The following is a 23,668-nucleotide window of genomic DNA, read 5'->3' as shown; positions in this document are numbered from 1 at the left end:
ACCCCTTCTTTAAAACCATGTAGTCCTCTCTGTCTCTGTCAGATATACTTAGAAGTATGAATGATTGCCACAAATGTTCAAATTCACTTTGTCGTTTCTTAGAAGTTTACAGTTGTTGGATGCTCTCAGCCCCACAATCAGGTTCCCACTGCACTCTTGTTGGCTCATAAGCTCTTTTAGGTGTCTAATTAGTTTTGTTTCATCTTCTTACTTCACATATGCTTCTTTACTGTGCATCTCTACATGATTTTTGGATCATTATATTGTTATCAGAGCAGTCTTATCATGCATGTGCAGGCCCACAGTTTACTATAAGCAAACTCGCAACTTGTCAGCTTGCAGAAAATATTTTAACAGGCAAAATAAGTCTGAAAAAGCCATAATAGCCATAAGAAAAAAAGCCAATTTGTAATAACAGAGTTTATTCAGCTTACATATATATATGTATAAAAATTCGTAATACAAAATACAAAATTAGCACAAAGTATTTTGGAGTGACTTTCTTTTCCACAACATTTAAAACTTGAATCAGCCATCATCATTACACAGATCAGTATTCAATAGTGATTGTACTCTACGGCCATATAACAAATAAAAACAATCTTTGTAATGATATAAAAAAAAAAAAAAGAATCTTTGTCAGTCAAAAGAGTTACATTCAGGCACTACTGTATAATACGATCAACATATGAAGAGATTAGAACCTAGTAAATCATTTAAAACTGTAAAAATATCAATCAACAAATTGAATAAATAGAAGATAAATAGAAAAGTTCCTCCTTAAGTTCTTTTGACATTAGACAGAGAAGCCTCTTCCTGTTGTTTCTTCATATAAGCTGGCTTCATGCTTTTGTCAGAGCAATATGGTGATGCTGCGGTCAGTCACGGCACACGCAGGCAGCAGCGGGGCACTGAAGTGTTGTGTGACACAGTACAGCACAGCACTGGAGTCTGGCTCATAAAACAGCAGCGTCTGACTCGGCCAGTCCAGCAGCAGGCCGATCTTCTGGGGTCTCCTCGCTACCTGCAGGGGCACCTTCTTCCCTGCGTGGCAGTAAGAGTAGTCCCCGTCGTAGTGGGACAGCACCCAGGACTGACTGTTGTGGCCCAGTCGGGCCTCGTTCCCGGAGCCTTTGCGCTCCAGAGTGGCGTAGCAGACCCCGACCTTAAAGGCACCGCTCTGGCCCACGTCCACCACCCAGCTGTGGGTGCCGGATGACATAGACAGTGAACCCAGGGCGTTGGGCCAGGAGTCAAAGCGTGCTGGGTCGTAGGCTGGAGACTGGCGGGGCTTTTTGTGCAGGAAGGACAGAGTGCAGAGGTCATCAGACAGGGAGAGGAGAGGGCTCAGAGTGCGCCCGTCAAACTTCAGATGAGATGATCCATAAACTGTGGGAAGAATGAAACCGATGGATCATGTTTTACCTCTTGGGGTTTACAGCTAGGTCAGTGAAAAAGAAAGCTCGTTCTCATTCTACGGTTTTACAGCGAGGTTTACATGATACTTAATCTGGTCCTTACCAGGTCTTATTTAGGTAAATCAGGTAAATACAACCTAAAATTAGATAATTTATTCCGGAAAGATCTAAGACAAAATGTAGCAACAGTGTGTGCAAAACAAGCACAAGCCTACTGTTTCTATAGGAATTAATCATGTAGTGAGGGTTGCGTCAGGAAGGGCATCCGGTATAAAACATATGCCAAATCAATCAGGCGAGATCGACTCGCTGTGGCGACCCTTGATGAAGGGAGAGGCCGAAAGAAAAAGAAAAGGAGGATCACATAAGTAGTAGCCAGCTGCTGCTTATCAAATGCATTTAATCAACAAGTGTGAAAGCAGAAGTTTTGGCAGTGTGTTGGTCTGGAGCACTCAGGTGTGTGTTAACACCAAGATGGATAAACATCAGCAATGATCTTAGTGAAGCAATCGTTGCCTCCCGTCAATCTCAAAGGGCTTTTAAGGCCATTTCAATCTATCGCTCTACAGTAAGAAAGATTATTCACAAGTGAAAAACATTCAAGACAATCTCTAGTTTTTATTGGAAAACTAATGGCAGAGTAATGTGCCATGTGTTGATGTTCATCTAAGGTTGTATTTACCTCATTCCAAGACCCGGTAAGGATTTTCTATTATGTCCTGACATGTGAAACCTCGAACTGAAAGACTGCTGCAGCTGTGTGAGTGCTTTCCACTCGCTCCATTCACACAGATACATTCGGTACTTATATCAACACAATAACGAGCCTCGTCTGCTGTTCTTAATGTATGCATCACCTCCTGTGTGCTCTTAGACAGCCATTCACTTCTCCAGACAACCAGAGGCTGGTGCACACACACTTTAATACTCACAAAAACAGCTCATAGAATTTATTCTTCTACAAATGTTACAGGTGATAACTTGTCTGAAATGTGTTATCTATATCATTATTTTCCCTCCATATGTGGGGACCCTCAGAAATGATCTATTGGCCCCTTTGGGGGTGCAGCATTGCTACTTAATATTTCATTCAATTTTGAATCATCACTCAGTGTCTTGCACATGTAATGGCTTTTTTTTTTTTTTTTTTTTTTTACCACAAACTGATTCAGAGAAGGCTCAAATTGTGCATTAATATTCACCAGAATATATGTAGAATATAGAGACATTTGACAAGAGATCCCACTTAATGTGTCCCTTAATGTTCAAAACAGCTCACGTCCAAGTAGGAAATATAGTTTCAGGTACCGTTTAATCTACTATGACGATGTTACTTTTAGTCTTAACTCTATTCGCAGACAAAAACTAAGAGAGCCATTTCTTTTACTCTTCGTACTTTTATTTATGTAAAGAATCTGACTGCTTCTTCCAACGACTCACTTTTCTCTCTGTAATGCTCTCTTGAAAATGTTTGCCAGCTAATTCAGTGAGCAGACTGGAAGAAGCAGCACATTTCAAGACTTTTGCTTCACATAAAGTCTGAAAGTATGCTCTTTCCCATCGCCGGTGTATCTAATAATCTCATATGCTCCTGGTGAATCTGTCAACTTCCCCTAAAAGCTCCAGGATGAATGAAAATCTCCAAACCTTTTGGCCCGAGCAGCAGCGCTGTGGCCCACAGGCCTCTCAGCAGCTTGCTGTCACCACAGGCTGGGTTCAGGTTGAGCTTGTCTGTATCACAGGGCTCCCCAACTCCCTCTGCTACCTCCACCCTGACACAAACAAACAGAGGAGTTGAGAGATCTAACTACTGCTGTCGTATTTCCCAAGAAAAGCAAAATTCCTTATAGAAGAAAGTACCTTTCGGCTATCTCCTGGACACTGGTCTGAAAGATGAGACAGAAAGCAGGTGGTTACTGCAGTAATTTATGACTGTTATCAGGCTATAGTTATTTGAGAACAAGTTCCTCTATATCTAAAATCTTCCCACGAGTCTCCCCTTTCCTGTCTCTCACCACCAGCTGTGCGTCTGGAGTGTGCGTCAGCGTGTGCACCAGGCGGGAGCGTGTTTGCGACAAACTCGTCAAAGCCTGGCTCCAGTGGGCTCTCTGGGTGAGGAGGCACTGCTCCACCCGCTCCTCCTCCTTCTGCACCTGCTCCAGGATACGCTGCTCCTCCTCCTCCAGGGCTTCACGTGCAGCCTTGACCTGAGCCAGCACTTGCTCCCTCGCCCTGCACGCCGCCGCCTGCATGGAGACACAGAACCAGGAGGTTGAGGTTTTGCAATCAGCTCTTGCTCATTTGAACCTCTCAGTTCTTACACCCACATCTTCTGTAATGTAAAAATCTTATGATTAGAGATGCTTTACAGTGAAAAATGTCTCCTATTGATTTGAAAGGACTTGAATTTTAAATTTTACCTTCTCGTATGCATGTGTGATCAATATTGTTTTTACTGTTTATGTTTGAACAGTCTTTTTGTCAGTCATCAGTAAAGTACCTGGAAGTATTTAACTGAGAAAAAAACAAGGACTGCAACCTGGGATGGTTCATTTTTCTAAAAAACACCTAAATCATCAAAATTGCAATGCAAAACTCCCTGGATCCAATACATTGTCCTCAGATTTGGAGTAGTTGATATGGCAAGAAAAACAGCACACCATGAGACAGTCAGTCTTCTAAGATTTTGGCCTACTCTTGATATTGTGTTCGGTATATCAGAGATACTCCTGCTGGTTGTTGGCACTGTTGCATTGGGTCTAATGTGAATCTATGTCCATGGCTACATTTGTATCAACATATTACATGTTGCTTCTTTTCTTATACTTTGTCTTTCTATGCCCAGCAAAATTGTCCATCCATCCAGTTTTCATCCATCCAATTCAGCGTTGCAGTGGGGGCTGGAGCCCAGCCCAGCTGCCACTGGGTGTGAGAGGCAAGGTACAGCCTAGACTGGTCACCAGTCCATCTGGAGACCAACACAAGTCTAGTCAAATGAGACAGCCATGCTCACTCGCCCTCATTTCCACGGTCAATTTTGAATCACCAATTAACCTAACAAGCATGTTTTTGAACTGTGGAAGGAAGCTGGAGAACCCGGAGAGAGTCTACAACATGTCTACAACATGCAAACTCCACCAGGAAGCTTCTTGCTCTGAGGCGCCGGTGCTGACCACCATACAACTGCGCAGCCCGTGTAATGAGATGCGTTTTATATGTAAAGTTTCCATCTGCATTGCCATTATCTTGCAGTGCTCCCAAAGATGTTATCGGCAGATCAAATAGGAGGGACACTTGATGGAGTTGTTGTTACCTGTGTTAAATCACTAATGGCACTAATTAAAGTGAGGCGGCAGCACAACAAGGGGAAGTACTGGCAGCATTTTTTGCAGCATTTTTGCTGCGACTGGCATCTTTTTAGCAGCATTTTTTAAAGCTGCATGAGCAACAGATGTACAAGAATAGACCAAACTGACAAACTGGATAGAAGGTTCTTGATAGTTATAGAAAAAAAATCTGATCACTGAATATTTGTAAAAGTTAGAGGGTTTATTCCCACCTGTCTATCTCACTCATCTCAGGTTCAATCTCCTCATCAGCTCATAAATTCTGTTGACATTAGGTTGTTGTACCACAGAAATAGCTGTTGCTGTTTGTGAACAATGTTAACTCATACATTCATGTTTGGAGCTGCAGAATGAATGAGGAGACAAGGCTCAGGCTGTGACAAGAAAAGCAGTTAAACAGAGGCAAAAATATGTGATCTTTCCACAACTTTATGACACACGCTATAAAAAAGAAACGCACACAAAACAGAAGTCTAAAGTCTACCCTGGACCTTAGACTGAAATAATCTTTCAGCTCTTCAAATCTCCTCGTTCTGTTGGCCAAAAAGCACCTTTTATTACCCTTGAGAGATAAAGTGACCCTAATAATCATGCATGCAGTGTATTCGAGAAGCCTTGACTCGTAAATCTTTGACAATTTTGCTATTAAAATTCCTACAAAAATGACCAAATAATCAAATTCAAGTTCAATGATTTCTGTAAGTAGGGAAAGCACATGGAAGTCCACAGGTTACATTCACTAGGTGTCCTATTTCCACTTTTAATGAAAATGATCCTGATTTATTTTCACATTTCTTCCTTTAACAATGCCCTAACTATCTACCAAGAGTCATTAAGTAATTCATTATTACTTAATAATCAAGCAAAATAGCCAATTATTAATTTGTCCTGTTTTGTAAAATATGCAGATCTGGTTGAATTTCTGCGCCTCAAATCATTGCACGTTGGCCACCTGCTTGATCAACAGAAAGTGTCTAATTATGTGGGTTGATCAAAAGAAACTTTTGAGAGGAGTCCGTGCCCAATGGGCGCCGAAACTGATGTAACAGCTGAGAAGAGGTGAGTCAGCCAGCCGGTACTTGTGAAACAGGCTCCACTTAGCATCGGCTCTGTGTTTGTGTGTTCAGAGGCTGGAGCTGCTTACCTGGAGCTTTTGCTCTTTGGCTGTTAGTGTCTGGTCGACGAACCTCTCAATCCTCTGCGCCTGCAGCTGCATTTTCTCACACGCATCCACCAGCTGGTTCTGGTGGGAAAAGCACACACACACACATTCTGTGGTTTTTGGATAAGCACATCGAGACAGCTGAGCATCCAAAGACAACAAGAAAATCCTGTCCTCTGGAATATGCAGACGAATCAGCAAAGAAAGCCAAGTGGAAATTGTGGCACACCCAAGAGAGCAATAGAACATGTCCACAGTTTCTATACATTATCAGTAAAAACTGGCATCAGTGACATGCAGTTACTGATGAGAATAGGCCTTTTAAGAATCCATATTTTCCTTTTGTTGAATTCAAAGGAGAAATAAGTGTTCTTATAGTAACCAGGTGAGGTAAAACAATCATTTTAGGATTGCTTGTGGAGCGTGGAGCAAATCCAGAGGTTGGAAGACACAATAAAGTGAAGAATAAACTTTCCTGAGTTATTTCTACATCAGTTGGTAGCTTTTATGCACGAAAGTTAACGAAAATATAACGTAAAGTCACAGCCTTACTATTATAAATCAAACGACGCAAACACCAAGTTAAAAAAAGGCAATAACTCACCCTGACTGCGGTAACTCTGTTGGCCAGAGGGGTCACAGTGTGTCCGTGGCAGGAGCCCACGGTGGCGCACTGGGAACAGATGATTTTCTGCTCGGTGCCACAGAACAAGTCCAGCTCGGACCCGTGCTCCACACAGAGATCACTCTCCACAGAAAAGAACCCGGACTCGGTGTCGGAGATGGTGGCTGTCGGTGAGATGGTTCCCCAGCCGCAGGTGCTCGGCGACACCGCGCTGTCCCCCGACAGCTGCGCCTTCATGCCTCCGGTCAACACGGAGAAAATTGGCTGCTCGCAGTCCATATTCCTCCTGTTCTTCGTCTCCTCTGGCGAAGACGCGCATATTAAGTCACACTTTGTGAACTCCTCAGTCATGGCACAGTAACGCAACAGGTGCACCGGCAGAGCTGGAGTCGCGCCTACAGTAGAACGCTGTAACACAGGTGTAACAGGTGAGCGGAACACGGAAGTGACACGGACACAAGAGGTCATAGCTGAAATGAAAGCTTTCTGCCCCACTGCTTCTCAGGAGTTCGATGTGTGCGCGTCAGCTGACAACCGCCTGTTAAGTTTCAGAACACGGTGCAATCGATCCCAAGCAGGTGTAGCAAGTTATTATGATGACTTTTATATTGTCTTTTCCACACTTCCTCTACCTGTTTTACCTGATTTTAACCATTGAAAACCTTGTGTGACGTATTATCATTTTAGGATTCGGTGTCAAGTTTTCCGTTAGGTTTTCTGCCAGAGGCCCAAAGTTTGTTGCTTTGATCTGATAAGTTATAATGTCGAACAGCTGCTTTAGGAAACGATTTCAACCAGAAACTCCATAAGAAATAACTACTTTTTGGTCAAATTCATCATTTTTTTTCTCCTGTAATAACCACATAACTGCTCATGTTACAAATTCACGTGTTATTCAGCTGATTTCATTGTAGAGCTTGGGGTTGTTCGGTTTAAAACTTATTCACAGCATTAGGGAGAATTTTTTCTCCTTTAGACCTAATCAGCGTATAAGTCAGCAATGCTTTCGTCACCAAACGTAATCAAATTCATTTTCAGAATGCAGTTTGAAGCCATTTCATTACATCGTAAGACAATCACGTGACATTATCGTGTAAGCTATACAACTGTAGAACAGTACACAATGATTTTTTCAGTTATAATTCCCATTGTAAAAGGTGTCTGTGTTCTAAATCAACACTAATTTGAACTCATGTCTCACTGACTTGAGCTATGTTTGTTTGCTTGAGTGACTTTAGATCTCTGTGTTGTGTGCACCTGAAATAATTTGTCGCATCGTTGTTCATTTGATCTGTAAAGCTGCTTCTGTGTGATAGACCTAATTAAGAGAAGGCGTTTTTTTTTTTAGGGAGGATGGGTGTGATATATGCCCAGGGATCAGAGGAGCTGCCACTTCTCAAAAACAACCCTGTTTGGAAATACTGAGCAACACCCAGTGTTTTGAAAAGCCCTTATTCCACAGCAACATTATGAAATAGGGTCTAAACAGCCATATACGAGAAAACTGTGCTGTCTGGAAGTGCTGAATGTGGCACCTCAGAAATAATGGTTTGACTTCTAAAACAACACTATGACTAGAATCCATATTCATTAAATACCCTTTGTCCACTTTGAACTGTTCTGGAATTATAGACTTTTTGTCAACCTACAGGTTATGAGGAAACAGGTCAAATCTCAAGAAATACAAAACCAGCAGAAGGAAGAACACTCCTTCCACTCCTCCGTGTCTGTGAGGAACCGGATAGGAGTGATTGACAGAGCAGCGTCAGCTCGGACAAGGTGGGGTTCAACGCATCTCACTCTGAAACGAGACAGGGCTGCCGTTGTTATGCCAGCATGAAAAAGCTGCTGTGCGATAGCCGAAACAAGTCAACACGAGACAAAGAGGTGTTTACATTAGGAAATGAGCAAGGGTTCAATGTCAGATAGCTTTGTGGTTTAAGAGAGAGGTGAATGAGGTGATTGATGAGGTGATTCCTTCCCTTAGAGAACTGTAAATTTACTTTAACCCCTTAGGTGCATTTGCACTTAAAGTCACTGACTTAAGTCAGTGGTGATTCTTGATCATGTTCAATAAGATTGGTCTGGAAACATTGACTATTTGAATTTAAGACTGAATCTAAACTATAAGTGCTGTGCAAAATTTGAAACATTATTTTCACCTGACACCAACATAATAAAGGGTTAATGACAGTATATTTAGAGGCTTTCTAAATAGAATCGCAAGGAGAAAATGTAGCTTTTTTTCTCCACATTTACATTTTTCTAAATGTATAAACCATGCTTCAAGTTCCCAAGAAAATGACCCTAAAAGATGTGTAAAAAGTTGGATACATGTGTAATGAATCTCCTGATCTACAGGGGACGCTGCCTTACTTCACTAACTGAACTAAGTAATTTCCATCACGGGACAGATGTACTAAGATGGGGACTGAAAATTAGGTAATTACAAAACATATGAAACTATATGAGAGACTAAAGATTATTTAAAGAGTAATGAATGCATGCATATCAGGATAGTTGGTCATTAAATCATCTTTAATGGCTTCAGAGTATCCCTCCTCAGCACATTCTTCATTGATTTATTGCTCCTAATTTCTTTCTCATGGGAACTCATTCACTCATTTTGATTAATTCAATTCAATTCAGTTTTATTTATATAGCGCCAAATTACAACAAATGTCATCTCAAGGCATCTCAGTAATATGGATTAGCAGATTCCCTTTCAAAAATAGGAACTTTATGTAGAAGTGCTCCACATGCAGTTTAATGTACAGGTTGTAGGTCTTGTAGTAGAGAAAACAGAATGTGAACATGTCATGGAGCCTCAGGAGATTGGACACATCCTCCTTTGTCCTGCATTGTAAGCATTAGTGTGTGAACCCAGGGACTGAATGTCTTCTAGGAATTAGAGGAGTGTGGTGCGTTACTATTGCCCAGTGGTGCAACAGAACATTGGAAAAGTCTGTAATCATTGTGTGCTTTGTTCAGCTTGTACAATGCTGGAAGCACAAACAGCATGCATACTGAGGAATTATGGAACCCCCCTGAGGTGCACAAACCAGAAGCATGAATCCTGCTCATTTTATGCAAACGTCACGCTGTCAGTCAAGAAGATCAACTAGAAAAGCAATGTGATCCAAAGCATACTTTAGAAAACACGTTTCCATTAATTTACAGGTGTCTTGTCCTTGGAAAGTCAGTAGTTTGACAAACAAACATGGATCATCAATAAAACAATAAATAAAACCTTTTTTTTCCTTTTGCTTTTTTTGCCACACACCAATAGGAATCATTTCTTATGATGTTTTTCACCATAACTATTCGTTCAAATATTTGATAAGTATCTTTGTGCACATGGCCCTGTCTATGTTTTCCATCAAGCCCAGTTTAGCGGAAAACTGACGTCAAACACCTCTGATCTAATCCCACCCGGCCATCAAACATTTCGCGCGAAAATGGCTGGAAGTGATCACGAGAGCGTCGTGACGTATTAACTGAAATAGGCGGTCTTTAAATGTCGCCGTTTCCTATTGGGCAGTACGATCGAAAGCCTTGGACTAAAAAAGGATGTGATTGGTCGATGTGATTCGGTAGCTCTTTCACTCTAGAGCCCCGCCCCCTACCCCCCAACAGGAGCTCGCTTGGCTTTCCTGCGCCAGCGGCAGTGTGTCACCGAGGCTGGGCTGCGGCCGGAGAGACCCGGACACTGGGTAATCGCTGATCATTAAGCCCAACAGTGGCATCGCGGCGGGGCTGAGGGGCTGCCCCGGCGAGTTTTACTCTTGAGTACCGTCTTGGTTGGATCCCACGCCTCTCCGTGTCACCACCGCTAGTCCTCCTGATGTCGGATTTCAAGCTCGGGATCGTACGGCTCGGCCGTGTGGCCGGGAAGGTGAGCTGGATCCCAGAGCTGCCATGTGCGGCCGGGGGTGGGCCCGTGGGGATCGCAATAGCCATTGGAAATAGATGGCTAGCGATGATTAATCGATGGTAGTCAACCGCTTTGGCGATAAATAAGCCGCTGTGAAAGTGGGAGTAATTTAGCTTTACCTTTTTAGCCGCATTTGAGCGGATTAGACAAGCCGGCCGTGTCGAGTCAGACTGCTCTCCTGAACTCTGCCGCTATCACACAGTCCCGATGCAAGCTAACTCTGGCTAGCATTTAGCAGGTTACGTTAGCAGACTGCCGTTTAAAGGTAAAATGTGCAACAAACGTGGACACAAATGGACTAATAGTGCCGCCATTGCTTTTGATACTTTTATCGCCAGTGTTTAAATAGTTTATTTAATATTTTAACGGTCAAAAATAGGGATTTCTCTCGTCGGCGGCACAGTTAGCAGCACCACGCTAGCCGTGATATTTGAATCACACTGATATGTCGGCTAATGAAGAAACCATTGCCACGCTTTATCAGCTGACTCTTTTGTCCAGCGTAACAAAGCGCCGGCAGGACAACGCTGTGACCCAAAGCTTCGTGTTATCTTTTTTTTTTGTTGTTTTGGCTTCAGCAACGTGATTATTCTCTCCAGAGATGTGACGTTGAACGGGGGCTGAATGTTGGTGTAGAACCGCTCCTACCCACTGGTGTCACAAGACAGTCGGGTTCAACTGTGCGGACAGTTTTGTTTGAGCTGTGACGACTGCAGCTGCACACACCTGCTGACTGGAAGAGCTCGTAGCTCCAGTAGGCAGGTGGGCGGTTGTTTTGCATTGTTTTACACCGGCACGGTCCGCAGACGACAACCTGTCAGAGGAGAAAGTCACGTTGCGTGGTATGTGGGGAACGCCGCCAGCCTCTCATACCGCTCTCATGGTGTCGCGGGGCTGCTTTGTCGGCGTCTTCTCACGTGCGTCTGTGTGAGAGCCCAGGTAGTTCTGAACTGGGTGAAAGACTGCCTCGTGTCAATGTTGCATGGTGTGTACAGAAGTGGTCAATGTAATGGTTTGACCTGTCTGCTCGCCCCATTTCCTCCTGATGATGAGAAAATTTCCCAGAATAGATACCCTCTGTGTTTATGCTGCACACCACGTGCAGTGCGACTTTCCAAACTGAAGTTTGAACACATGCATGCCGCTTATCATTTAAGCTGTGGCCCCTGAAAACAGCTGCTCTTTTGAAGTATGCACAAATATGCTCAACATTGGTCTTTGTCCCTTTTTATGCTCTGTAGAAGAGTTCTTCGAATAATGTTTTTGGTAACATTGTTAAAACTTAAGAGTGGGACCTGATGCTGAAACGTTCTTTTCTCTCATTTCAGACAAAATACACTCTGATCGATGAGCAGGACATACCACTTGTGGAAAACTATGCCTTTGAGGTAAAGTGTTGTGTGTGTTTTTAGCTTTTGTTTGAACCACTTTTCTGATATTTAGCACAACGGTATTGGCACGGTTTCAAACTGCCATCTTATTTCATTTCCAGGCGCGCATGGAGGTAGATGCAGATGGCAACGGCGCAAAGATCTTTGCTTATGCATTTGACATCGGCAAAGGCCGCTGGGCGGGACGGCCGCTGCACGAGCTGCTCTGGTAAGTTATTTGCTTCGTTGCAAGACGTGAGACTCTTTCTTGGCCTCGGCTTGAAAACATCATGTAGTGGAAACCTCCTCTCCTTTCATAAAGGATTGTACAGCGTATTGCACCCACACACAAAAGACAATAAGGAAGCTCTCTTATTATGGTGACAGCTCGGACCCTTTTGGATGATTTCTGGGTCAAAGTCTGTTCGAACTTGGGTCTCTTCATTGTTATCTACCTTGTGCTTGTAAACAGGATGCGGACACAGGCGAGCATCCTTTAAATGTCCGATCAAACGTTTTACGGTGTGTGCCGTTCAGGCCACTTTGGAGCAGGTAGTAAAACCGATAAGATGCTGAGTCTCACCGGTCCAGGCCGGTGCTATAGCTCCCTCGCTCTCTGAGATTATTTTCCCGCAGGTGTGAGGGAAAACCTCTCACGCGGCTCGTATCCTCAGGAATTCTGTTCGGAGGATCAGGACTTTTTATTCAGCAGTTAGCTGTAATTCCTTGTTCCATTCCGCTCGTTTTACATATGAATAGAAATGGAGCCTTTTCCTTTGATCCACAGACGTGTTTACGCTGCAGGTGGCATCGTGGCTTTGATTTGAGGCCCTTAGAATTAATGCTCAAATTGTTTTGAATGACATGGGTGTCAAAATGAAAGGGTTGTGGTACTGGTGGCAGAATGTCTGATTTATCTGTTTTTACCCAGGGAGAAGCACAGAGGAGGCATTGCCCCTAGTTTTCAAGTCATTCACATCAACTCTGTGACTGTGGACAACCGGCTAGACAACCTACGACTGGTGCCTGTGGGCTGGAGCCCTAAGCCAGAGGAGATTTCCAGCAAGCAGAGGTACCCCATCTTTACTTTGCTCAAAGCAGACTCACGATCCTGCAGATTTGTAAGAGATAGGCGTGCTGCTGTTTGCAAAGCACAGAGTGAGGGGGGAAAAAAATACAATATTTTTATCGACAGCCAGCTTGTAGAAGGTGTGAAAACACAGAGAGGCAGAAGTGGTCATGTGACTTCTCTTGTCAAGGCTGATTTAATGACTCGTGTCTGTAGTCAAAGTTTAAACTTGTGACGTCTGCCTAATATTAGTGTCTGTTGTCCAGAGAGCAGTCTCTGTACTGGCTGGCCATCCAGCAGGTCCCAGCCGACCCCGTGGAGGAGCAGTACCTGGAGCTGAGCCGCACACGCTACTACAATGCTAACGGGGAGCTGGTGGAGGAAGAGGAGTGCTCTTGCACCTACTATGAGTGTCATTACCCTCCTTGTTCACTCATTGAGAGGAGGGTATGTACTATACACTGAAACTTCTGTGAAATGTCTGTTTGTATCTTTATGTTCGGTCCAAATGAAAGGTAACGATAGGGAATCGCTTCAGACCAATGAACTTCCTCCTCGTTTCTCCACAGCTGCGGGAGTTTAACATCTGTGGTCGCTGCCAGGTGGCGCGTTACTGTGGCTCCCAGTGCCAGCAGAGGGACTGGCCCGCCCACAAGAAGCAGTGTCGCGAGCGCAAGCGGGTGCTGGCTCTGGAGTCGGAGCCTGAACGATGATCTGCCCTCATCCTCGACTGGGAGAGGAGGAGGAGGGCGACCGGGGGGGGGGCAAGAGATGGACTTGCGGGAGGAGAGTGGGACAAAGTGGAAAAATTGGGGCTCTTGCTGACAAACGACAGAGGACAATGTTGATTGGTTGGTTGATTGACTGATGGACAGTTCAGGGGGTAAGAAGATGGAGGAGGGGAAGGTGAACAAAACAAAGGCATCTGCCTCTTCCCAGAACTCGTAATTCTCCATAGCTTGCTTTCATGTGGATGTTGGAAAGGTTTTTTTTTTTTTTTTTTTTTGGTTTTTTTTGTTTTGTTTTTTTTCCTGTATTCTCGAGGAAGGAGAACCTCGAGCTCAACCTGCTGCTATGGTTTTGTAAGTGATGGGACGGGGGGGGGGGTTTAAAAGTTGTCTTGTTGACGGACTGGACAAGCTTCATTGGACCACAGTCGAACAGACCGTCGTCGTCATTCACTTTTGTTCCTCCACCCAGCCGCTGGGTGTCACAACGCCTGCGTTAACGGGGGACCTCGGGGCTACAGTACCTGTCGCTCAGCTGGTACAACGGGACACGGACCTTCTCACTGTATCGCTCCCTCTCTGACCTCTTGTGCACACGGCTGCTATGTTCATGGTCATTGACACCTTAGCCGCCTCCCTGTCTTGCTGTACTCCTCACACAGCCAACTACAACACACATTTCACCAATTTCACTGATTGGGTCGCACTACCAGTATTGTGTGTGTGTGTGTGTGTGTGTGTGCGCGCGCGCGTGTGTGTGTATGTATGTGTATGTGCTGAAGGACATAAAAAATGGTCGCTGCGGCTTGTATGTCGGGCTAATGTGTGTCTTTCCTCTGAAAGGGGGCCATATTACCCAATTTTAAATGTCCTATTTAATCAGAAATTGGTGGTTTAGAAACATTTTCACTGTTCTACAATAAAGTAGCTGCCAAATAAATGTTTAATTTTGTACTAGAAGATTTCTTGAACATTTTCTTTTCCTTTTTTTTTCTTATTTTTTCTTTCTTTAAATTGGTTTGATCAGGTTTGTTCTGTTGTTTCACGTCTCCATACAACGCTGGATCTGTTCCATATTTAAGTATCTGCCTTTTTGGAGTTCTTTAGTTGTTATTAAAAGATGGAAGAAAAAAAAACCCCAAGAAGCTGATCCTGACATTACTCTTGACAGGCCTTTTCATTTCCCTGTTTAAAACAAAGCACTGATGGCAGGAGAAGAAACGCTTATTGTTGATCACGAGTGGTAATTTCCCGTTGGCACGACTGACCCTGCTGGTGTTCTCTTAAGAATGATCTCTACCAAAGTCTGCTTTGACCCTCTGTAGCGCGACACTCCCATCATCCGGTTTAAATCCCTCCATTTCATTTTTTTTTTTTTTTTGTCTTTCCAACTGTAGTTTTACATCTGCAGGTTTATGGTCTGTCTGCGTCTGCTGGTCCGAGAAGTTTCCTCGTGCGAGAGCCTGAGGCTCTACGGAGTGGGGGGTGGGGGTATTTTTTTGAAGAAATTTTATCAATGGAGCTATATTTATTTAAAACGTTTGATTGTGAAACTTGTTGGTGATATTTGAAGGCGAACGTTATCAGAAGTGGTCGTCGTGGGACCTTTTTTTTTTCTTTTTCTTTTATCTTATCGTGCACGGGTCAGGTCGGGGGGGGGGGGCTTTGTTGATAATTATTATTATTATTTTTTTGTACTTTTCTTTCCTGGTCCTGAATGAATGAGCGAGTCCTCAGAGTTTCCCTTCCAGATTTTCCACGAAAACACTGCACACCATCATTGTCACAAAAAATCTTCCATGTGAGGGACGTGTTGGAGTGGAAACTTGAATCCCCCCCCCCCCCCCCCCCCCCCCACCTCCAGAGCTTTAGTGTCACTTTTGGACTGATTCTATCTGCTTTTGTTTCCTAAAACCCGACGAAGTGAACATTATTTGTCGACTTCTTCCTCAACTGCCTGCCTTCCTATTACCTACGGCGCACACCCACAGACTGTGTCCTCTTGTCTCTTAGTTGAGGATTCCGCACACTTGAGCATGTATTCACACATCTACATGCGACTTGCTTGTTTTCGTGTGTGTGAACAGGTTTTCAACACTGCACTAAAATCTGGATCCCATGTTAGCGTTCTTGTCATAGATGGTTTGAAGGGAGGAGTGTGACCTTTTTTTTTTTTTTAAACCGAGTGTACAGATTGTGTCTGAAATCTTGTTTTTGTTTCTCTTGTTTTTTTTTGTTGTTTTTTTTCTAAAGATATAAGCATTAATCACCTAGAAATAAAGAGCTACAATATGTGAATGGAAGTACAGTTGGGGAAAGCTGCTTTTCCATTGTAAAATGATAATAAAATTAAATGAACCTCATTTGTTGCTGTTTGCTCGGTGTCAGTGCAGGAAGTCATTCTTCTAACAGTTTCTACATATAGGTGTAAGCTGGCATGATATCCATATAGAGCTAAAAGAATAATTGTTTTATTTTGACTATAGATATGTGTATTTCTTGGTGGAGGACCACTGACATTGACGCTCACTTTTGTGAGAACAAAAGAAAAAGTTGGAGTGAAAAGTGGACCCGGGAATTGACACAACTTGTTAATAATTTTGATTTACAAAAAAAAAAAAAGATAAAATTTCACATGTTTTGAGTATTTTCTAAATTTGTGGGGGTGCAGTGGTGAGCACTGTCACCTGGTTCAAACCTCAATTTACCTCTGAGTTCGTTCTAGATTTTCCCTTTTTTTTCTTCTTCTTTCTTTAAATTGGTTTGATCAGGTTTGTTCTGTTGTTTCACGTCTCCATACAACGCTGGATCTGTTCCATATTTAAGTATCTGCCTTTTTGGTTCTAGATCCAGTCCATCACCAAAATTTAACCACTGAGCCTGTAGATGAAGCGGTTGCCTTCGAACTGAAAGGTCAGTGGTTTGCTTCCCAGCCTCTCCGTGTGTTGATTTGTGATTGGGGGGGGGCACTAAACCCCTCATTGCTCCCGATCAGCTCATCTGTGTGTGACTCTTTTGGGGTAAAATGAAAAAAGCTGGACAGAGGATGGCTGGATAATACTTGTATTGGCTCTATGTTGGACACAATAAGTTGACTGCATTAGTATAAGCTCCAAGAGATGAAAAATGTTTAAAAACTCTTTAAAATTCTGACCTCTTTAATAGATCCTTAAACTTAGAGAATGGTTTGGACCAGATATGTCTGCACCTTGCAGCTGCCAAAAGAGGACAGATGTGAACAGAAAAAAAATTATTTCAGAAGCTGTAATGTTACATTTGATAATAAACATCATTCTTTATCGAAAACTGACAATATTTTAAAAGTAGCTGAAAATGCCACACACCCTAAGTGATATGAAGAAACAATATTTATTAATGTATGATGAGTAGTAATATAAATCAGGCCCCTTATTCAAGTTAAACTACAGCAAAACTATTTGAGTGTGTATCACCTGGGCCTCTATGAGAGAGAAACAGCTCAATGTGTCACCGCTGTCACCATCCTCAAACGGAGAGTGCTGCTTTGTTATATTTTGTTCTTTCATGTGCGTAACAAGTAACAGATGTGCTGCTCGGCGGTGACTGTCTGGTAACATTATCCTCTGTGTTGTCGCTTGTGTCTCAGCAGTGGTTGGTTTCTCACCATCTGCCTCTTCCAGCCGTCTCCAGGACCCTTCGGTTCTTTTATGTCTGAAACGTAACGCTCTTGTAGCGATTGGCTTCATTTATTGTTCAAGTTTACTTGGGATTTACTTAAGGGCTCTTGTTTTTTCCATAGTTAGAGGAAGAATGACTTTAAACACAAGCACCAAAGTGTAAAAAGAAGTCATGGTGTGCATTCAACATAATGGTGGCTGTGGTGAACCATGCAGCTTGCATTATGTCATTTGTGTTGAAATTTCAACGAGCCATTGACTGAAAGGCCAAAATGTTTTTGTTGTGTTGAGGAAGGTACAACTTGCATGCAAAGAAGTTTAGGATTTGTGGAGAAGCGAAGATTGAGGTGGGGTTTTTTTGCAGAGAAAGAATCCAAAGAAGCTAAATTTCCTCTTTCATCGTGACTTCGTACACTTTCAACCTCGTCATAACTTGTTTTTAAGCGTGTTGCCCTCGCTCATTTATGCAGACCATGATTGGTAACAAAAGCCTGACACGTTGGTCCATCACAATTTGTCAAAAAGTAGGAGAGACGGACGCAATCTCGATCACCTCGGTTCCAAAGTAGAGAGAAGAGAGAGGAGAAAATCACTTTGCAACATCTGAGTAAAGTTGGCTTTCTGCCTTTTTGAAAAAGAGTAAAACCACAACCTACTGCAGGTTTAAACTGGCATCAAATTTATATGTAGTTTACTGGCCAGAAATTAACTTACACAACTTCTGCTCATATAGTTGTTGTTAGCTAAAATAAAATGTTTAACTAAGGCTGCATGATAAGGGGATGCTGTATTACTCTTTTACAATTGACGGCTTTCACAGCAAACATTCTTTGACATGAAGTGTTGGGGTTAACTCGGGTGTTGGTTAATGTGATCAGCTACTGTGTTTAGATACTATTTCATGTCAAAATGCGTTATGTAGATATTTTCTTTGCATTATATTTGATTTAATAGTCATATTTCAATCAGTATAAATGTAAAATTGTAAAAAAAAGATTACTACAAGTCAAAGCCAAGTCAAATAGTAATACTTCCTGTCTTTGCTATACACTTTTATTAGATACCCTGTATACCAAAAGTAAAAAGAAAATAGCTATCACATGAATGCCTTCAGTCAAGAGTGGTTCATATATATCAGGTTTAAGATTATAGTCAGAATGATAAACAGCATGTTTTCTTTTTTGTCTTGTATGTCATGTCTTTTATAATAACTTCTTTACTCACTGTATTTTCTAAGATGGCTATGTTGTGATTATTAATATCCACTTTTCAACATTACACCAGCCTTATCTGTATTTTTATCCCTTAATTCCTGTTTCATTATGCTGCAGTACCACGTTCTTTCCTTTTGGTGTCGCTACTGTTTTATACAGACTGCTCTTCTTCTGCATTTCTTGGTCTTCGACGCGGAAGTGTCATAACAGTACAGACAGTACACTTATGTACACAACCTGGACGTGAGCTAATGTGGCTTTTCACTTAAGACTTGTGGCTACAGCTTCATAGTATTTGACAACATGGTCAATATCGGTCTGCAGAGGGTAGACGACGAGCTAGTAGCAAAACACCCGGTGAGCTTTTGTGTTATGCTGTCGGAGTCCGCTGATCTCTGGAGGACATTTACTTTTTTGAAACGGATAATTAGCTACTGTACATCTCGGCATCTGAGTAATGTACTAGAAGAATGCATAGATATGTTTTAGAGGCTCAGTCGTGCAGTGAAAGTTGTTTTTTATGCGATATTTTGTGTCTCTCAGGGTTTACAGACCTACGCTGCCTGTCAGTCTCATGCCTTCATGAAGGGGACTGGGAGCTTTATACTGGGTAATGTTAACATCACATTCGCGGTGTCTAAATCAGTCACTTGATGTAACAGCACTTTTTACTGACCATCTTAATGCTACACGTCCATCCACGGAGACAAAACTGGAATGAAACAATCCACCAGTCATTTGTAACCTGTGTGTACCACAGGAGGGAGCTTGTACTCTTTAAATGTTTCTGGTATAAACAACCACCACGACACCGACTGTGTCGTCAAAGCGTTTAAATAACAACAAGAACCCTTACTCTCTTTTTGCTTTTATAACATGTAAGCTTTAACGTGATGAGTGACAAATGTATATGAGTTTTCCATCCCATAGAGGTCATAGCTGTGTCTATGCCGGTTGTACAAAATTAATTGCTGTTAAAATTCCTTTAAGAGAGAAATTCAGCTCTTCCAGGTGCCCTGTAAATTTCAAACTGAATAAATGAATCGAGAAATGCAGATTTCGTGTGCATTTTAGGTACAATTGAGCACTTGACATCCGATCATTGTTTGTGATTAGTTTAAAAATGTAAGCAGGTCTAGGTGGTAACAAGAAAATACCTAAATGGCCTCATGTAACTGAGAATGTCAGTGCAGGACACGATCAGACTGGAAAACAATTACACATAGGGGAGTACTACTGTATGGATGCAGTTCATACACCTCTCATCACAAAGATTAATGCTTATTTGAGAACCTAGTGGTGTAAAAACCAAACGTGCTGGTCTGAAGATGTGGGGAAAGGTGATCTCGAATGAGACTTTCCTCACAGTTTTCTGGAACAAGTGGGCATAAAGCAAGAGAATGGTACAGCTCTGGATGCTAGACCCCTACAGTGAGAGGATCCAGTGGTTCCACTATGGTGTGGGGAACATTTTGCTGGCATGGTTTGGGTCGGCTTTTCCCCTCAGAAGGCAAAGTTGTTCTGATAGATCATCATCTTGTAATCAAACATTGCACTTCTTATGGGAGTGCTCTCCTTCTGGATGACAATACCTCCTTCAATCGAGCTCCAGGGTGCTACCAGTAGCACTGTGTGTGTGAGATTGATGGGAATTGCGTGCAAAATCGTGCCACCAGATCTCACACAGCTGAATTGGACTGACCTCTCAGATATCGTTCTATATAACCATAATTAAAACATAAAGTGAAGGACTATCTTTAGGAGAAATGGTTTCCCATCCTTTTAGTGGAGTTCACAGATGAGGCCTTCTTCAGGCACCTTGTATTGCTTTCTTTCGTACTTTTGAAAGTTTTCTTTGCTGTAGTTTTCCCTCAACAAGCCCACTTAATTTAGTGCAGCAACAGAAAAGAAGCCATATTTAGAAAGAAGAAGAAAAAAACATCCAACAGTGAGCTTGTAGCATTTGAGGTAAACATTTGACCTATCCTGTGCTGCTGTTACAGGGACTGCGGGATTATTTGCCGTTCAGAAGGTTCTGCAGAAGAAGCTTCCTTATCCTCTTCAATGGAATCTACTCATTTCAATAGGTGAGAAGTGAAAAATAAAAAATTAAAAAATTGGAAGAATACACTTTGTTCCATATGCACGGCCTCTGTATCCTCCGCCTGCCTGATTTGTCACCTCCCCTCCTTCCTCTCTCAGTGGCGTCATCAGTGGGCAGTTACGCAGTGACTCGCTGGGAAACGCAGAAGTGCACAGACCTTTGGTTGCTGATAGAGACAGGAAAAGTCCCAGACAGATCACCACCACCACCACCAGGTAAGAGTATTCTCATGGCCAGCGCTGCAAAATCAAGAACATTTTGTGGAAGTTATGATCCCTGTAGATCTTGTTTTAACTGAAGATGCAATAGTATTCTTCTGAGTAAATACATTTCATGTCATGCGCCATTTAGTCTCTACAGACTGAGCTGTATGGATTCTGTTCTTCCGTCTCGATCGACTAAGTAAAGAGAGTTTTCAGTCTTTTTCAGTCATTTTTTTTTCCTCTGTATTTGTCTTTCAGTACCTCAATCAGAGGAATCAAAAGGATCTCAGAAGACCAAATATGGCGACGTAATGGATTGAACATAGCTTTTCTTTGAACATGGCTCATCTTCGCTGGCTGTTTTACTGAAAATACACACAGCAAAAGCTTGCTTGAGAAAGTTATTTCTTTCTGAATTTAATTGGAATGTTTTTCATATTTCTTTCTCATGTAAGACACAAGTGTCAATTTTCATTATTATTATTATATTTTGGTTTTTTTTTTAGTTTGTGGAGGTTTTGAATTGCATAACAGCATTATCCAGTGGATTAAAAGATGGGTTCCCTAAATCGCTGGTCAAGAATTAGTTTGGGCCTTTGGCCGATATTGGATGTTAAAGCTTGTGATCCGGTATTATCGTGCAGATGTGTTGGTTTGTCATGCAACAGAATTAACCGTGAACTACCAGAACCAGCCACCGGTTGTTTCCATTGACCTCGTGTGACCCGCACAATTGTGTGTTGGCGCCCTTGTTCGGGTCACGGAGGAGTCAAACCAGTTAACGAGCGGTTTCTGTTTTGAAGGATATAATCTCAAGCACAAACAGAAATCTGAGGACTATACAGAGCAAATCTTTGTGGAGCAGTTCTTTTAAACCAATTTACTACTCCTACTTTCATCCGCTTTAGGCTCATCCACCTGTCATGTTCAGTGGAGCTGAAATGAGCCCTGCAATGTTAATAGATATTGAATAAGTCAGTGGAGGAAGCAGTGTATGTCTCTGCCATATTTAATGTGTTCTCTGCCTGCATCCTACCACTAACCTTAGCGTTTTACTGCTGAGTTTGCCTCTTCAACATGTGAAAACAACCCAACTCTTTGTTGTATTTAATTTCAGTTAATAGTAAAAACATCTGATACAATAAAGACTGAAAAATAACATTGTCATGATGTTTTTTAGCACTTGAATATTCATACAAAATAATCGTAAAACATTTATCTTTTATCATTTACCTCTTCACCGTGTTTTGACCTATTTAGGTTAAAGAAGGTGACACAGGTGACAGAGTTGCACTCTAGAAAACTGATCCTCATTTATTCCAGTGTCATTATTTTCTGCAGCAAGCAAGTTAAAAAAAATTCCAGAAACCATTTTTTTTTTCTGTTTTATAATGATTCTTCTAGTTTAACAAAACTGTTCTTTTGTCCTCCAGAAAGGCCAAGCAGAGCATTTTCTCACCTTTTCCCCCCAACAAGCACACACCAGAGCAGGGAAAGAGAGTTATATTTAATCATTCTGAAATCCAATAAAACACTGATAGCACAAAGGATTTGCAGGACTTCACTGCAGAGTAGTGCCACAGCACATGAATCGATACCATACCAGCGTAGACGTGAAGAACTCTATGAAGGATGCTCACATAAAAGTTCCTTTGGGATTTTTCCAGATCCATTCCCCGTGCTTCAGTTGTGAGTATACTGTAAATGTCTGTGTATGCAAAAGAATGTCTCCAATGAATTTAGTCAAATATGACAATAGCCTATTTACAGAACAACAAGATAACCCACAGATTAATCCTGTCCTCATCCACACACACACACACACAAAGACACCCACGTTAGTGGGTAGTAATCTTTATTTTGAGAAAAAAGAGAGGAAAAAATAGGGCAACGTACTCCGAGAGAATGAATCAGTCCCACAATGATGCTCAAACCAACTGCACTGTATCAGTTTTAACATTAATATAGTGTGTGGGATTTACTGTATACCCCCTCTTAAAACCTCTGCAAAAGTCATGCATCAAGTAACCCCCAAATCTTTGTTGTGCATCTGCTGATTTAGAGGAAAGAAGCCCTGCAGTATCACACTGGATGCAAAACAAATGGTCGTAAAGAGGAAAAATGATAAGAGCACAAAAAAAAAAGAGCACAGCAGTGTAAATCCACACTGCTCTTTGACTCAAACAATATCCAGCTACATTTGCAACAGAGAGGGGAAAAACACAGCATATCTTTTATAAAGTGGACTCATCTGACATTTCCATAAAGATGCAAATACAAAAGACCGCATAAACACCGAAAACCTAAACACAGATTAAATCACCTGCTCCGATTTCAACTTGTGTGTTGAAGAGGGGCCTCCACTGAGATTCTGATAAACTGCAGACTTGTTACAGTAGCTACAGTTTGAAAAGAATCCCGCAGAAAATGGATGCAGGTAAGAGCTTGGTTTCTAAGATTTTGACATTTTGAATGAGGAGGTGAAACTTTCTTGAAATATTGTCAATGCAGAATTACTTTAGAGGAGAATTACTCTTCAGGAGAAGAAGATGCGATTGGCCTCAATCGGCTTTTCAAAGCGGCACAACAGTTCTTTCTTTTTTTTTTGCTTAGCTGTACTTGTTTGCACATTAAGGTATTAGTAATATGAAGTTTGCACCATGCAGTGCAAGCCTTTGAAACAATAGAGCCTTTGAAGCATGCTTTAATATTTCAAGCGAATACAACAACCAAAGTCCAAGCCTCTGACACACGCAGAACAGTAACTCACACAGCTACAGTGAAAAGGAGAGTAACACAAAATGGTTTGTGTTTCATTTTCATATCCCTTTCCTCCAT

General features: G+C 42.1%; 3 protein-coding genes across 3 annotated transcripts; 2 read left to right on the top strand and 1 right to left on the bottom strand.

The window, feature by feature from the left end:
• Positions 1 to 468: 468 nt before the first annotated feature.
• Positions 469 to 7,090, bottom strand: bspry (B-box and SPRY domain containing). The gene is made up of 6 exons (XM_072372333.1): positions 6,532 to 7,090; positions 5,910 to 6,008; positions 3,434 to 3,664; positions 3,279 to 3,304; positions 3,066 to 3,190; positions 469 to 1,389 (listed from the first exon to the last, which is right to left on the bottom strand). Exons 1-6 carry the CDS (start codon positions 7,018 to 7,020, stop codon positions 854 to 856), a joined length of 1,506 nt encoding a protein of 501 aa, XP_072228434.1. The 5' UTR covers positions 7,021 to 7,090; the 3' UTR covers positions 469 to 853.
• Positions 7,091 to 10,200: 3,110 nt separating this feature from the next.
• Positions 10,201 to 16,016, top strand: zmynd19 (zinc finger, MYND-type containing 19). Its single transcript, XM_072372090.1, has 6 exons — positions 10,201 to 10,447; positions 11,815 to 11,874; positions 11,979 to 12,085; positions 12,788 to 12,928; positions 13,192 to 13,372; positions 13,495 to 16,016. Exons 1-6 carry the CDS (start codon positions 10,397 to 10,399, stop codon positions 13,636 to 13,638), a joined length of 684 nt encoding a protein of 227 aa, XP_072228191.1. The 5' UTR covers positions 10,201 to 10,396; the 3' UTR covers positions 13,639 to 16,016.
• Positions 16,017 to 18,717: 2,701 nt separating this feature from the next.
• Positions 18,718 to 21,989, top strand: tmem141 (transmembrane protein 141). Its single transcript, XM_072371479.1, has 5 exons — positions 18,718 to 18,880; positions 19,067 to 19,133; positions 20,527 to 20,610; positions 20,726 to 20,842; positions 21,089 to 21,989. The coding sequence occupies exons 1-5, from the start codon at positions 18,827 to 18,829 to the stop codon at positions 21,148 to 21,150; spliced, it is 384 nt and encodes a 127-aa protein (XP_072227580.1). The 5' UTR covers positions 18,718 to 18,826; the 3' UTR covers positions 21,151 to 21,989.
• Positions 21,990 to 23,668: the final 1,679 nt, after the last annotated feature.

This window comes from Leuresthes tenuis, unplaced genomic scaffold (genome assembly GCF_036924035.1).
Source record: "Leuresthes tenuis unplaced genomic scaffold, fLeuTen1.0.hap1 SCAF_19, whole genome shotgun sequence".
NCBI classification, from domain to species: Eukaryota; Metazoa; Chordata; class Actinopteri; order Atheriniformes; family Atherinopsidae; genus Leuresthes; species Leuresthes tenuis.
This window is presented reverse-complemented; position numbering and strand designations above follow the sequence as displayed.

Excerpts from the sequence above, each read along its gene's own strand:
- bspry (XM_072372333.1), bottom strand. The coding sequence starts at position 7,020 with ATGACCTCTTGTGTCCGTGTCACTTCCGTGTTCCGCTCACCTGTTACA. Across the intron at positions 3,665-5,909 it reads CCAAAGAGCAAAAGCTCCAG|GCGGCGGCGTGCAGGGCGAG; the intron begins GTAAGCAGCTCC and ends GTCTCCATGCAG. Across the intron at positions 3,305-3,433 it reads CTCCAGACGCACAGCTGGTG|ACCAGTGTCCAGGAGATAGC; the intron begins GTGAGAGACAGG and ends CTCATCTTTCAG.
- zmynd19 (XM_072372090.1), top strand. The coding sequence starts at position 10,397 with ATGTCGGATTTCAAGCTCGGGATCGTACGGCTCGGCCGTGTGGCCGGG. Across the intron at positions 10,448-11,814 it reads TCGGCCGTGTGGCCGGGAAG|ACAAAATACACTCTGATCGA; the intron begins GTGAGCTGGATC and ends CTCTCATTTCAG. Across the intron at positions 12,086-12,787 it reads CCGCTGCACGAGCTGCTCTG|GGAGAAGCACAGAGGAGGCA; the intron begins GTAAGTTATTTG and ends GTTTTTACCCAG.
- tmem141 (XM_072371479.1), top strand. The coding sequence starts at position 18,827 with ATGGTCAATATCGGTCTGCAGAGGGTAGACGACGAGCTAGTAGCAAAA. Across the intron at positions 19,134-20,526 it reads GACTGGGAGCTTTATACTGG|GGACTGCGGGATTATTTGCC; the intron begins GTAATGTTAACA and ends CTGCTGTTACAG. Across the intron at positions 20,611-20,725 it reads GAATCTACTCATTTCAATAG|TGGCGTCATCAGTGGGCAGT; the intron begins GTGAGAAGTGAA and ends TTCCTCTCTCAG.